General features: G+C 45.6%; 1 protein-coding gene across 1 annotated transcript in view; it reads right to left on the bottom strand.

Moving 5' to 3' along the window:
- The window catches only part of RET (ret proto-oncogene), a 90,885-nt gene that overhangs the window by 27,853 nt on the left and 47,874 nt on the right, over nucleotides 1-15,158 (bottom strand). Inside the window, exons 12-13 of the mRNA XM_048506854.1 lie at nucleotides 8,874-9,021; nucleotides 2,800-2,907 (exon numbers count right to left, since the gene is read on the bottom strand). Coding sequence (XP_048362811.1) covers nucleotides 2,800-2,907; nucleotides 8,874-9,021 — 256 coding nt within the window. The remainder of the gene's footprint in view (nucleotides 1-2,799; nucleotides 2,908-8,873; nucleotides 9,022-15,158) is intronic.

Here is a 15,158-nt window from a genome sequence, read left to right as displayed (position 1 = left end):
GGATGGGTGGAGGAAGGGGAAAGTGAGGATGGGGTATGAGTCTGAAATTGTGTGCATCGAGGAATGCTGCTGTAAATTTCGTTGTGCGTGCACAATGACAATAAAATGCTTTTTTTTAAAGATCACACAATCAAGGAGGAGGTCCAGTGAATTCGGACTAATTGTACTGTCGAAGGCTTTCACGGCTGGAATCACTGGGGCGCTGTGTGGTTTCTGGGCTGTATGGCCGTGTGCTAGTCCATGTTCGGACGAATTGCTTGAACCAACTGGAGTTGCTCCTTAGATTCAAACTGTCTGAAGTACTCCTTATTCTTCCAGTCTGTATTTTGGAACCCAGAAACGTTACACCAGAGGCTACGGGAGCCCTTGGGAGAAGAGTGGGAAGGCTGCAAGAGAAACTGCCTTTAATATTTTGCTTTGTGGGTGTAATTATTTGGCTAATGCAGAAAGAGGTGATTGCTGCCAGTGACCCCTTCTTGTTGCAGCCCCGGTCAGGTGTCTTTTTTGGCGGCACCCTTTCGATTCTTTCAACCCTCAGGAGCAGCTGGGGGGGGGGGGGGCGCTGCACAGAAAGGGGGAAAAGTCTTGTTGCATGGACTCCTCCTGTTCATGATCCCTAAGATCTCTTTAACAAATGTTCAGTCCAGACACAAATACACTGTCCAGCATTTTTAATCCTCCTGCCCGTCTCATGGAGGATGCTATCACAGAATTCTATCCACGAGCCCATTGCTAAAACTAGAGTCACACAAACTTTTATTAGACTGGGATTACTTGGTGTGCTAAGGAGAAATAAGACAGTGTTCAAAGTATACCAACGTGCAGCCGTTGCTTAGTGGTAGATACACATGAATACCATTTTCTCAGTGCTTTTGTCTGTGGAAAACAAGAGCCTGAGGATCTCTTTCATTATATACTCTCCTGTCCTTTATATTCAGAAATAAGGAAAAGGTTTTTGGAGCCAATACTACCTAGGACAGCTTTTTTGTCCGATGATGAGAAACTGATTTTCTTACTATCTGATATTGATTCCTATGTTTCTTACAATCATCTTACAAGATGGCTCTCTTTGCCCTGGCGGCTAGGAAATTACGAGCAAAGTATTTAAAGTGCTGTTTGAACTGATGTTCCAAAGTACTGGAGGTTAACTTAGACTAGCTGAAGAAGCTGCAAAAACATCTGACGTGGAAGTATTTGATGGGGCATTTTAATTTAGAAATTGCGAATACAAATAATTTATATTTTAATGTAAAACTAAGTTATTGCTTTAATTTAAATGTTTTAACTGCATGTATCTCTGTATTGTTATAGCCAATGGCTCAAACAATAAATATTTGACTTGACTTGCATACCAATATGATAGCAAGTGGCAACATAAAAAAAAGAAATTAGCGAAGAAGTGGGAAGTCTTTGCTTGAATTTAAAGGGCAACACTTGTTAGAATGAAAACTTAAAGTTTTGAAGTTGTATATTTTTGAAACTGAACATTAATAAAGTTGACATAATAAGCCTAAAAAAAGAGACAAAATAAAGAAATTCCAGGTTATGAAGAGATTATCTTGCGCGGGGTGTTCACTGAAAGTATTGTGGTACCCCCCGCTATGGCAAAGTTACAAATTATGGATCGGCGGCTTCTAGCAAGATTTCCTTAAAATAAAAAATGGTTGCTATGCAACAACAATTACCACCAAAGCCATTCCAATAAATAGTGTGCTATTAATATATATGACAGTCTAATTGAATCTTGTCTATCCCTGCACCCTTAACAAGTTACTACAGGGGTCTACAATGTGCTGTTCATGGTCACATAGAAACAACATTTGATGCGTTCACAGTTCCAATTAGGGTTGTCAGCGCTGGATCGGGAAATACCTGGAGAATTTGAGAATAGAGATTGGAGAGGGGAGGGATGATGCCATAAAATCCACCTTCCGAAGCAGCCATTTCCCCTGAACAACATGATACCTGAGGTAAACACATGCCAAAATTACCTGCCCCCATGACTGGGAAAGAAAGCAAAACCAGAGAAATAAATCACCCATATTCTTTTCTGTTGGTGAATCCTTTGATACTAGGAAATCTTTTAATGATGGAGCCTCTTTCTTTAGAAGAAGAAGAGTTGGATTTATACCTCCCCCCCTTTCTCTCCTGTAGGAGACTCAAAGGGGCTTACAAACTCCTTTCCCTTCCCCCCACGTGAAGAAGAAGAAGAAGAAGAGTTTGGATTTATATCCCCCTTTCTCTCCTGCAGGAGACTCAAAGGGGCTTACAATCTCCCTGCCCTCCCCCCCCACAACAAACACCCTGTGTGGTAGGTGGGGCTGAGAGAGCTCCGAGAAGCTGTGACTAGCCCAAGGTCACCCAGCTGGAGCGTGTGGGAGTGTACAGGCTAATCTGAATTCCCCAGATAAGCCTCCACAGCTCAGGCGGCAGAGCTGGGAATCAAACCCGGTTCCTCCAGATTAGATACACGAGCTCTTAACCTCCTACGCCACTGCTGCTCCTATGAGGTAGGTGGGGCTGAGAGAGCTCTGAAGGACTGTGACTGGCCCAAGGTCACCCAGCTGGCGTGCGTAGGAGTGCACAGGCTAATCTGAATTCCCCAGATAAGTCTCCACAGCTCAAGTGGCAGAGTGGGGAATCAAACCCGGTTCCTCAGATTAGAGTACACCTGCTTTTAACCACTATGCCTTGCCAAGACCTACTATAGCACTACTCTTACACAGGCACACAGGTTATACTGAATTACTGATACAGCTTTTTGCTCCCACCGACGGCTACGCAAGTCCTCGCACTTACCATCCTGGGTGCAAGCTCCATACAGTTTGATGACGTGTGGATGGTTGACTTGTTTCAAAAGATTGAACTCTGAAAGCAAATCTCTCAGCTCGCTCTGGGAAGCGTTTTCTGCAGAAGGAGGCAAGAAAGCAGATGCAGTTAGTTCTCAACAGGGCTGCCACGTACCCACAGGCAACCAGGGGGTGGGGTAGGGGGACTTACTGATAGGAAAACTAGGCCTAGGTGTGCATCACCAATAATATGGCGATGTCAATTCCTTAGTGCATTGGAACTGACCCCATTGTGTTGCCAGCAATGCAGGGACACTCTGGTATTTCAGCACAAACTCTATGGTAGAAGTCATTTTTATCACACAGCTTTTGTCCAAGCACCAGAGCAGCCCTGTGTTGCTGCCACATGATGATGTCACTTCCTGTGCACACTAGAAGGGAAATCGCCATGTTGCCAGCAACATAAGGCCTAGGCCTAGTTTTCCTGCCAGTAAATTTTCTGCTGGTCACCTGACTGGAGTAGGGGGTGCGGGAGGGGCTTCAGATCAGGGGATCTCCTGCCCTTGTTAGAGGACTGGCAACCCTAGTTCCCCTACAAGACTCACAGGAAAAGATAATGCTAGGAAAAGTCGAAGGCAAAGAAGAAGACGACCCAACATGAAATGGATTGTCTCCATAAAGGCAGCCACAGACTTCAGTTTGTTTTGGGAATTCCCAATTCAGATGTTTTGGCGGGTGGTGCAAAATGCTGTCAAGTCACAACCGACTTATGGCAACCCCGTAGGGTTTTGAAGGCAAGAGGCAAACAGGCCTGCCTATGAGTCAAAACCTCTGGTTTCCCTGGTGGTCCCCATCCCAGTACTAACCCTGTTGAGATGTGACGAGATTGAGCTAGCCTGAACCATCTAAGGTAGGGCTAGGATGTTTTTCTGGTCATTAATTTATGGGGTCACCATATGTCAGGAGCAATTTTGATGGCACATAACACATACAAACACACACACACACACACACACACACACACACACACACACACACACACGGGCTCTTTCCATACAAATCTTAAAAAAAAAATTGAGGCAGGAAATAAAACGTTTCCTCCATAGAGTTCCGCATTGTTTTACCCCCAACGTTTCATTTCCAGCCTGGGAATGTTTTAAATGAATCCCATTTTAAAATGATTCTCCGGTTGAAACGTTTGGAAAACGTCTTCGGTTGCTGCGCGATTTATCGACCACATATGCCACGCTTCTCTGCTTCCCTACATTTCCTCCTTGGCGCCATTTTTTGAGCTCGCTCTGTTCCCCCTTTCCGGTTTATTTGCGGCATTTCTCTGTTCTTTCATGGAGGGGGGGGCAATCTTTGAAGCATCGAGTATATGAGAATCGCAGCACAAGGCTGCAAAGCATTGAAACATCCATTCAACACAGTATTTAAAAATGGGGGCGAATAACGTAATGGTGGTCAGGAATTGTTTCGGGGGCAAGGTGAGTGCAGACATGCATTGTTGTGAAGTGGGGGACTAGAAATGTTTCAGGAATTGGAGCAGAAAGGGCCAATATTACAGTATCCTGAGGCAAGTATCTTGGTTGTCCTTAGTGCTTACTTTAGTGCTGCAAATCACCGTGCTGTATGATTTCGAGGAAAAAAAACAAATGGTAGTTTTTTTCATGGGATAATTGCCTATATAATGTGACAGCACAGCCATTTTTTTTCTCACTGGAACGCAGGTGTTCAGCTATTGCAGGTATTTATTTACATCCTTTTAATATTTATATCCTGCTGTTCTTTTCGGAAAACAAACCCCGAGGGGGTGGGAAAGCACAACTTTTGTTCTCCTGAGACAGGTGCGGCCTGCCTGCTGAGATGCACACTTTCCACCAAAAGAAAAAAAAACTAGCTTTCTCTTTCTTTGCCAACCCAAAGAGAGTTACTTGTCCTAAATTTGGTAACCCGTCATCCAGTCAGCACAAAGCTTGACTTTGTGAGGTCACAAATGAGGTCACTAGCCCCTGATCGTGCATGACGAGCTAGAATATGAAGATACTGTTAAATTAAATTGTAAATTAGATGTTGAGTCATTGTTCTACGGCAGGGGTCTTCAAACTATGCCCCCCCCAGATGTTCATGAACTACAATTCCCATCAGCCCTGCCACTTAGCCATGCTGGCAGGGGCTGATGGGAATTGTAGCCCATGAACATCTGGAGGGCCATAGTTTGAAGACCCCTGTGGCCTCAGAAAGGAAGGGAAGAAGAGAATAAGAGTTTGGATTTATATCCCCCCTTTCTCTCCTGGAGGAAACTCAAAGGGGCTGACAATCTCCTTGCCCTCCCCCCCTCACAACAAACACCCTGTGAGGTGGGTGGGGCTGAGAGAGCTCCGAAAAGCTGTGACTAGCCCAAGGTCACCCAGCTGGCGTGTGTGGGAGTGTACAGGCTAACCTGAATTCCCCAGATTAGCCTCCACAACTCAGGCGGCAGAGCTGGGAATCAAACCCGGTTCCTCCAGATTAGATACACGAGCTCTTAACCCCCTACGCCACTGCTGCTCCTGTGTCAACTGTGTCAACTGAATGGGAATGTTGTCCTAGGTCTCACTAGCATAGTAAAATCTCTACCTTCAAGGAGCTTTCCCCTCCCTTGTTCTGGTCATGGATCCTGTGAAGATGTCTGAAGGGATTTTCACCTGCCTTTTCATGTAAAAGGTTGTGGCAAAGTGATGTAATAAGTGATGTAAGAGTGATCAGCATCTGTTTTTCTATATAACCCTTGAACTATGATTCTAATCCTGCTTCTGCCTTTAGCCAGATGCCTATTTTGACTACAGTCTAAATAAAATAAAGTTTCTTTTGCCTCTCACTCTCTGTCATTTTGACTGATGTGACTGCATGCAACACCAGAGCCCCAGATCTGGACTCCCAAACGGGGAGAACAATATGTACTTCTTAGGTCGATTCCGCACTTGGGTTATTGACCTAAGTTCGAGCTGCGTTCGACCTAAGTGCTCCGCACAGCCACTGGGATCGACGTGGTTTTGTACCAGCTTCGCCCCGTGTAATGGTCAAATTTCCAACTCCAGTTGGGAACGACTACTTTTTCAGGGAACCATGCTCGAATTCAGCTCGATTCCAGTAAAGTGCGGAATCTCTGGTGCCAGGAGTCCCCCATTCAGCCAATCACAGCTGAGTGTTTTGGGCATGCGTACAGCCGGCCAATCAAAAAACGCCACCTTCGTCCCTCCATTCCTGTGGCAGTTTTTTTATAACGTGTGTGGGGATAGACAGAACATGGCCGTAGAACAGTAGCCAATCGGAACGGAGCAGTGAAGAGGCACAGGATGATTCCGCCCTCCGAGCTGGGATCAAGCTGGTTGCAGTGGGGAACAACAATGGCTTCAACCTAGGTCAGTACCCTTCTCAGGGAACTGGGTCGAACCTATTTTACTCGTGTGCGGAATCGCCCTAAGTGTGCTAAAGGCAGATTCTCCTACAACATGGATCCTACTGTCAATATGACTTGAAACAGATTCCTTGAGCTTCTATAGGATTTGCAGGAACCAAAAGGACGGGTCTTCTCATGAACAGAAGATTAAGCAAGCATATTTCACCTCAAACTTGCCAGCTTGCTTCTCTGCAAGCATCCTTCAATGTATATTTTCAAAGTCTATATTTGTTAAGTAGACTCAGAACTGACAAAAAGGCATTTTTAAACAAATCTATGAGATGAGAGAATTCAAGGATAGCAACTAGGGTGGTCAGTTAACAGGGCAAAACTTCTCCACTGTGTGTTGGAATCCATTCTTTCATTTTTGGAAACTGATCCTAATTGGTTAGACTCCAGTACTTGGCCCCACCAGATTCCTCAACTCGCATGCCTTGTTGGCCTACGGTTGCCCTAGCAGCCCCCAAAGTTTCAGTTCCATCATTCTACTACAGAGAAAGCTCCAAGAACATTGGATGCAGGCTCAGGAGTTACTACTTATCCTTCAAACTAGATGAGTTGATGACTTGGATGATTTTGCTTGAAAGGGCTGATCTGGCAAAAGGAAATGCATGGACCGAACAAACAAGTGTAAGGAACTCATAGGTGGATTCTGGACAGCAAAAGTATAATGTCTTTAGGATATTATAAAAAGCATTTTGGGGAAGAACTTCACATAGCTCTCTCCCGCAAAATGACTTTAGCCCATTTTATTTCTCCCAACCTGGGTTTTTCAAAAATCACTGAACTAGCGATCTTTTCCCCACAACCCAGGTTGAAGACGTTTCCTGCCTCCAGCCCAAATCTTTTTCTTTCATTTTTGCCACTCACGCTTGCCATTTTGTGTGCTGCAGCAGATTTACCGTGAAGATACCCCACGGTGGTTTCCTCTGCTCGCAGCTCTTCTGCATGTGATTTCGCTGTAAAAAGTAGATGAATAAAGTTTTTTTTGCCTAGCAATCCCATGCACGTGCCATTTTTCCTTTTTTTTGTTTTGAGGGGGATGTCTGCAAAGCTATGGTGACATGATTAGAGAAGCTGCAATAGGAGCATATTTGTGTTGCTGTAGCTTCTCAGGTTGTTTCCCCACTTACCTCGACTACCCTTTGCTGCGCGCTACTCTCAGCACGCATCATTTCTGGCGCGCTCCCGGGCTTCCCCACAACCCTGCGCTCTGGGCGGGGTCATCAAAAGGCGCCGTTTTGAGGAGTGCCAGGAATGACGCGCACTGAGGGGGTGCGAGAGAGGCAGCGTCGGGGCGGCTGCGTTGTCGCCGCCCCTGTAGTGGGGAGTGCCGCGGGACCCCGCGCTACTTGGGGAGAGTAGCGCGCAGCAGACAGTAAGTGGGGAAGCGACCACAGACATTCCCCTCAAAACAAAAGAGGAAAAAAGACATGTGTGCAGGATTGCTAAGCACAACAAACTTTATTCATCTACCTTTTACGAAAGCGTGCATGGATGAGCTGCAAGCAGAGGAAAGAAACTTCCATGGGGAATCTTCACAGAGGATCTACTGCAGAACACAAAATGGCGGGTGCCACTGTGAAACTGACAAGTGCTTGATGAAGCAGGCAGGAAAAAAAGATCGATTTTGGCTGCTAATACTTGTGTTCTTTCGCTGTGGGAACCAAAATGTCAAAATTGATTTTTTAATAATGTCCTATAGATGTTATATTTATGCTGTGCAGAATCCACCGCAGTGACTCTGAAGAGATCCAACTGAAAACACTCGATCATTATCACTACTTCACTATTGTTTATTATTTCCCCCAAAAGATTTATCCCCCCAAGAAAAATCATAATTATTCAGATACCTTCTCACATTAAAAAACACACACTATTATACCCTAGACCCGTGGTGGCGAACCTTTGGGACTTCAGATGTTATGGACTACAATTCCAATCAGCCCCTGCCAGCATGGCCAATTGGTCCATAGTCCATAACATCTGGAGTGCCAAAGGTTCGCCACCACTGCCCTAGACAGACCATAAGAAGTGCCTCAAACTGGCTATTACTACTTGTCCGGAATGCATGATAATGGCATGATTGTTGAGTAAACAACTGGCAACTGTACAATTTGGGTTATTACACAAACTAATCTCTGAAAAGCATTAAGAGCTTAGATGATTCTACCTCGCCCGGAGAGCTTGGCGAGGTGACCTTCAGCTTCTTTCGAGCCCTACAGATTTATCGCTTGAGATTATTTCCCCAACTTTGTTGAAAAACAACTTTGAAAAACAAGCCTTCTGAAACGCTTTTGAGGTGCCTTTGAGAAATGGGAGTTTAAATGAGTGGAGCCTACTGAATCAAGGTGCCCTCATGCTAATGACTGGCCTTATTTGACCAGCAACAAGGACATGTCATACAGGAATATAAACAGAGTACTTCCAGACACCTGGATATAGTGTGAGTGTCTGTGTGTGTGTGTGTGTGTGTGTGTGTGTGTGTGTGTGTCTTTGTGTGTGTGTGTGTGTGTCTGTGTGTGTGTGTGTGTGGAGGGAGGGGGAATTGACTGCTCACGGGCAGCTTTTTGCTTCCTTACAAATGTCTGAAGAAATTATCCAGTCATCTAAGGTCTGTCCAGGCAACAGAGCGACAATACCTTTTAGCATTTTCACAGCCACTGTTGTGTAACCAGCCTTCCCTTTGAGTCTGAACGCAGTCGCCTTGACGACCTTTCCAAATTCTCCTTCTCCGAGCGTCTTGCCGAGCACCAGATTCTTCCGAGGAAATTCCCACTTTGGATCCTCCTGCGGACAAGATGGAGGAGCACAACGGGATAAGCCACAAGTCCACCAACATTTAAGTGTAGTGGTTGGAGTGTCACACTAGCCTCTGGGAGACTTGGGTCTGAATACAGTGGTGGGATCCAAAAAATTTAGTAACAGGTTCCCATGGTGGTGGGATTCAAACTGTGGTGTAGCGCCAATGGGGCAGGGCGGGGCACGACGGGGGCGTGGCCAGGCATTCCAGAGGCGGGGCATTCCTGGGCAGGGCTGTGGCAAGGACGCAGCCGCTGCGCCGGTCCTTGGGCGGGAAACGAATGCACGCAGGCGCAGGCTGCCACGCACGCCGGTGCACCTCCTGCTAGACTGCTTCAAGTTCTGTGCGCTACTGCTGAGAGGAGGGGCGTAACTAAGGCAAAAATCACGTGGCAAAATCACCAATTAGTAACCCCCTCTCGGCACACACAAATAATTAGTAACCTACTCTCGGGAACCTGTGAGAACTTGCTGGATCCCACCTCTGGCTGAATACCTGAAGAACCTCGGCCCAATCACATTCTTTGTGCCTCATCTACCTCACAGGGTTATTTCTGAGAGGATAAAATGGAGGAGGGGAGAATGCCATTCTACGTTGCTTTGGGTGTACAAAGTGGAGTATAAGTATCTCAATAAATAAACCATTTGTATTATCCTCTCCTCCCTACTTGGTCCTCTGTGAATGCCAGTCTGATTTGGGCCAATCAGGAAGTATAGGAAGCAAATCCCCTGTTGAGAAAAGATTTCTCTGTCCTTATGCGAAACAACTGGAGTCCAGTAGCACCTCAGGTTGAATCCCCACTACCGTCTTAGCCAGGTTTCAGAACACAAACTAACCAGGTTTGAGGGATGACCTCCCCGGTCGAATCCCCACTACCGTCTTAGCCAGGTTTCGGAACACAAACGACCTCAAACCTGGTCAGTTTGTGTTCTGAAACCTGGCTAAGACGGTAGTGGGGATTCGACCTCAGAGACCAAGAAGATTTTCCCTTCATCAATTATGAGCCGGAATGGAGATCTCTGGGTCCTTCTGTCCCAGTCAGAAGGTGGGAGGGTATTGCAAAGAAGGCTCTTAGGACGTAGAGGTATGAGTAATCAGCTTGATTCAAGCAGAAGGAATGCATGGGAGCAGAAAATTCGCATTGGAATCCTATGTCCCTATTCAGCCCTAAAGGATGAGGGGTTCATGGTTTTGAACTTGTGAATGAACTCAACTTCAGCATTCTCACATTGTAATCTTCCTTTGAAGCTTCTCTATGTGAGGAGTCCTACTCTTAGGTCAGCAATGGAATGACCTGGATAATTAAAATGTTTCCCCCAGTGGTTTTTGAGTTTTGTGGCTTTTTTAAAATGTTAGATTGCACAAAACAAACCATTCTAGTGGTGGGAGACAGTTGAGTCTGAACTGCTAAGGGCAGGGTGAGTGGGTGCACAGAGACATCGTTCTCTACCTAAGTCAAGTTCGGTTAAGCCTATCTTCGCAGTGGTTTTGTCAAGCTTGGGATCTGCAAGATTTCTGAGCCAGACACAGCCGACCTGCATCTATAGAGACCTCCTCTGTTTCAGGTGTCTGGAAACTGGAACTTGACAAATATTGGAATTTTCCATTAGGCGACTGCAGGCGGTTTGAGAAGGGTGGGGTGGGGGGAATAAAGTGCAAACTAAAATACAATCCGGTGCACAAACCTGGAATTCATAAACACATGAGCTAAATTAGTACTGTTGGAATACATAATTCACTAGCTGGATCCTGCCAGCACTGCAGAGATTGCCAAAAATTGGAATTCTGGAAAAACCCAAACGTTGTAATGTGCCAAGGGGAGGGGGGAAATCCTCCAGTGCTTTGCAAATTCATTCTCTGTACAAAATGTTTTATGGAAGTGTGAGTGAGTATAATACAGAAATGTGCTTCCTATGTCACAGGATCAGACCAGGCTTATTTTATCTTCATGTTCAAGGACGGGCTATGGCTGTGTGGGGGTAGGATAGGGGTGGCCAACCTATGATGCTCCAGATGTTCATGGACTACAATACCCATCAGCCCCTGCCAGCATGGCCAATGTACCCCTATGTCCATCTAGTAAGCATCTTTTCAGCAAGGGCGTTGCCATGGTCATTAAAAAGGAACTTGTTTTCCTTTTTCCCATTCACATGTGTGCCCTTAACCCGTTCAGGCAGTGCATGGAGCCCGTAACAGTTATGGTAGGTCATGTATTCCCTCCACACCAAGCATCAGTGTTGCTTGGAAAGAGGATAAAACATCACTGCAAAAACGAAACAAAAAACATTTTACCCCAGTTTTAAACAGTAAAAATGTGCTTTGAGAACTCATCTATCCATTGCAGACAACGGTCTCTCCGACAGTCACAGAACAGAGATGACTATATAAACCAGCTCAGAAATAGAAGCATACCATGCTTGGGCTTCTATGAAACCATCAGCCCCAAAAATTCAAATGGATCACAGGTGGTCATATGAACGGCACAAACGGGTAAATGTTTCACTCACAAGCACTCTTCTAAATACCTCTGATATAATGCCAGGTTAAAAAAGAAATTACACAGGGGACCTGCTTCATACATCTCAAATCCTACAGTTAACTTTTTTTTCCGCCAACCATGCTGAACTTTGCAGTGATAACGGCCCTTTCCACAGAAACCTTTTGAAATGTTTTGAGGCAGGAAATAAAATGTTTCCTCCATGGAGTTCTGCATCCTCCCCCCCCCCATTCTGTTCTGAAAACGTTTTCAGCGAATCCCCTTCAAAAACTATTCTGAAGAAGAAGAAGAAGAAGAAGAAGAAGAAGAAGAAGAAGAAGAAGAAGAAGAAGAAGAAGAAGAAGAAGAAGAGGAGGAGGAGGAGGAGGCGGAGGAGGAGGAGGAGGAGGAGGAGGAGTTTGGATTTATATCCCCCCTTTCTCCCCCGCAGGAGACTCAAAGGGGCTTACAATCTTCTTGCCCTTCCCCCCCTCCTTGCCCTTCCCCCCTTGCCCTTCCCCCCTCACAACAAACACCCTGTGAGGTAGCCCAAGGTCTGTGAGGTAGCCCAAGCTCTGACTAGCCCAAGGTCACCCAGCTGGCGTGTGTGGGAGTGTACAGGCTAACCTGAATTCCCCAGATAAGCCTCCACAGCTCAGGCGGCAGAGCTGGGAATCAAACCCGGTTCCTCCAGATTAGATACACGAGCTCTTAACCTCCTACGCCACTGCTGCTCTCTTTTTAGGCTGAAACATTTTCAAAACAGCTTCACTGTTGTGCTGTCCATGTCTCTCGGCTATCCCAAACTTCCTCCTCGGCGCCATTTTGTGACATCACTCTTCGTTCTCCCTCACTTGTACATTTCATCATTTGGGCGAGTTTCTTTATTTTTGGGTGGTATTCTTCAAGGCATCGATTATGCAAAGCATGGCAAAAAGGGGGAAATGTATAATAGTGGGCATGAACCATTTCAAGGGTTTGGGTGCGGACATACATTATGCTAAAGGGGGGATTGAAAACATTTTTTTATGAGATTTGTGCAGAAAGAGCCAATAACTCCTTGGCCCACGGAGGCCATATTCACCATCACCATCAACCAAAAGCCCATTCTCTGAAGCACGGGGAGGTGCCACATTGGGACATGGTGCTCAGAACAGCCGCCACGTGGCAGGTAAACAGAGCCACAAATGGCTGTATAACCACTGAGTGACAATCGGTGGCTTAATGCCTCTGGAACTCAGCCCCTGGCGTTCTTGGGCAATAAAAATGACACTGTTAATATTAATTTTGGACCTGCGAATGCTGGTTTTCACACTGGGTATGGTCGGATGACTTCTGTCCTTTTGGATGGCCAGTCTGTGGTTCTGGAATCTCTAGATGTTATTATTTTGTGATTAAAATCTCTTGATTTGAAGGAGTTTTATCATTATTACAAATTCACAGGAGTAGAATTTTGGATGGGACCAGCCTACCTAGTTATTTGAAGGATTGGGCGAGCCTCAGGGGCATAGAAGAAGAAGAAGAAGAAGAGTTTGGATTTATATCCCCCCTTTTTCTCCTGCAGGAGACTCAAAGGGGCTTACAATCCCCTTGCCCTTCCCCCCTCACAACAAACACCCTGTGAGGTGGGTGGGGCTGAGAGAGCTCAGAAGAGCTGAGACTAGCCCAAGGTCACCCAGCTGGCGTGTGTGGGAGTGTACAGGCTAATCTGAATTCCCCAGATAAGCCTCCACAGCTCAGGCGGCAGAGCTGGGAATCAAACCCGGTTCCTCCAGATTAGATACATGAGCTCTTAACCTCCTACGCCACTGCTGCTGCGTAGGGGTAGAAAATGGCACCTGGGGCAAAATGGCGCCCGGGCACCTCCTCCGCCCTTGCCCTGCCCTCCGCACAGATGCACATCAAAGAAAAGTGGGTGAGGCAGGGGCGAATATTTCCGCCCCCCAGGCACGTGCCCGGTGCAACACATTCCCCCCTGTCCCCTTGTAGCTACGCCACTGGCCAGCCTACCTAGTTATCCTCATTTTGAGTTCTCTAACATTTGAGTACAAGTAAGATTTCCCCTCTGGGGCAAACAGAAACTCCCGGGGACCATTTAAGCATGGCAAAACCAAACCAATACTTAAATGCAGACGAAAAGATAATAATCTCTCAGTCACAAAAAAAGAACTTTATATTGTTGCGCTAGTACAGTTCGTACAGCTGCAACGGGGAATGCCCATGCAATGGAGTTGCTAGGAAACATTCAAATAATAAGTTGCAGGCTTTCCGGAGGACTAGTTTACTGTAATCTAATTGTTCATTCCAGTAGAACAAATGATCATTTATGGTTCCATACTGAAGGACATGTCACTTAACAAACAAACTATTGTATTAGATTGAACAGTCACAGAATTGAGCGGAACATTTTCTACTCACACAGGTCCAGTCTTCGGGCAGATAACACAAGGCAAGTTTGTTTTCAAAATTCACAAAACACATATGAAAACCATTTTGTTCCCCCAAAGGAAGGAAGCAAAAAAATAATAATTATCATGTACACGCAGAGAGAAAGTTTGAGATGTTGTCTATAATATGTTTGCAGGGCTGTTAACAAGGGCAAAATTATGATTCCCAATTGCAGCAGGAAACATGAGCGAGATCGAATGATTTGTCTATGCCTCAGGCCACTGAGGATTTCCTGGCAGAGACGAGGTCAGGACATTTGAAATGGGTGCTCGCAACCACTGTATTATTTATCTCCCCAATGGTGGATTCTGCACAACATATTTATAACGGGTTGCAGTCATTATAAATGAACCCATTTTCCTTTTTTTCTGTTCACACGTGTGCCATTTACGCGTTCAGGAGGCAACTCGAGACCATGAAAACAATTCGGGTTGTTTTCGTGCCTCCACATGAAAATGTTTCTTTCTTTTTTTACAATGCATGCGCAGTTGTGCAGACATGCTGAAATGAACCCTGATCGTCCCACAATCCAATTGGCTGCTCCTGCGTAGCTTCGCATGGTCAACGCACAATTTTTAAAAAATGGAAAAAGAGACTGTCTTACAATGGCCAGGAAATAATAATAAGAAGAAGAGTTGGATTTATATCCCCCCTTTCTCTCCTGTAAAGAGACTCAAAGGGGCTTACAAACTCCTTTCCCTTCCCCACTCACAACAAACACCCTGGGAAGTACGTGGGGCTGAGAGAACTCAAGAAGAAGAAGAAGAAGAAGAAGAAGAAGAAGAAGAAGAAGAAGAAGAAGAAGAAGAAGAAGAAGAAGAAGAAGAAGAAGAAGAAGAAGAAGAAGAAGAAGAAGAAGAAGAACAACAACAACAACAACAACAACAACAACAACAACAACAACAACAAGAAGAAGAAGAAGAAGAAGAAGAAGAAGAAGAAGAAGAAGAAGAAGAAGAAGAGGAGGAGGAGGAGGAGATGGAGACTGCCTTGTCCCCCTCCGCCACACCTTTTTAATTGCTGAAATGACCACCACCCTTAGTGGCATTTTAAAAGCCCTTCAAAATGGGGGTGGCATCTGCAGGTCATAACTGTGGTTGCTGTCAGTTCTGGTTTGGACTCTAGCTTTAATTACACGGACTGGACCATAGAAGAAGAAGAAGAAGAGGAGGAGGAGGAGGAGGAGGAGGAGTTTGGATT

This window comes from Sphaerodactylus townsendi, linkage group LG08 (genome assembly GCF_021028975.2).
Source record: "Sphaerodactylus townsendi isolate TG3544 linkage group LG08, MPM_Stown_v2.3, whole genome shotgun sequence".
NCBI lineage: Eukaryota > Metazoa > Chordata > Lepidosauria > Squamata > Sphaerodactylidae > Sphaerodactylus > Sphaerodactylus townsendi.
The sequence above is the reverse complement of the archived record's forward strand: the minus strand, read 5'-3'. Positions and strand labels throughout refer to the sequence as shown.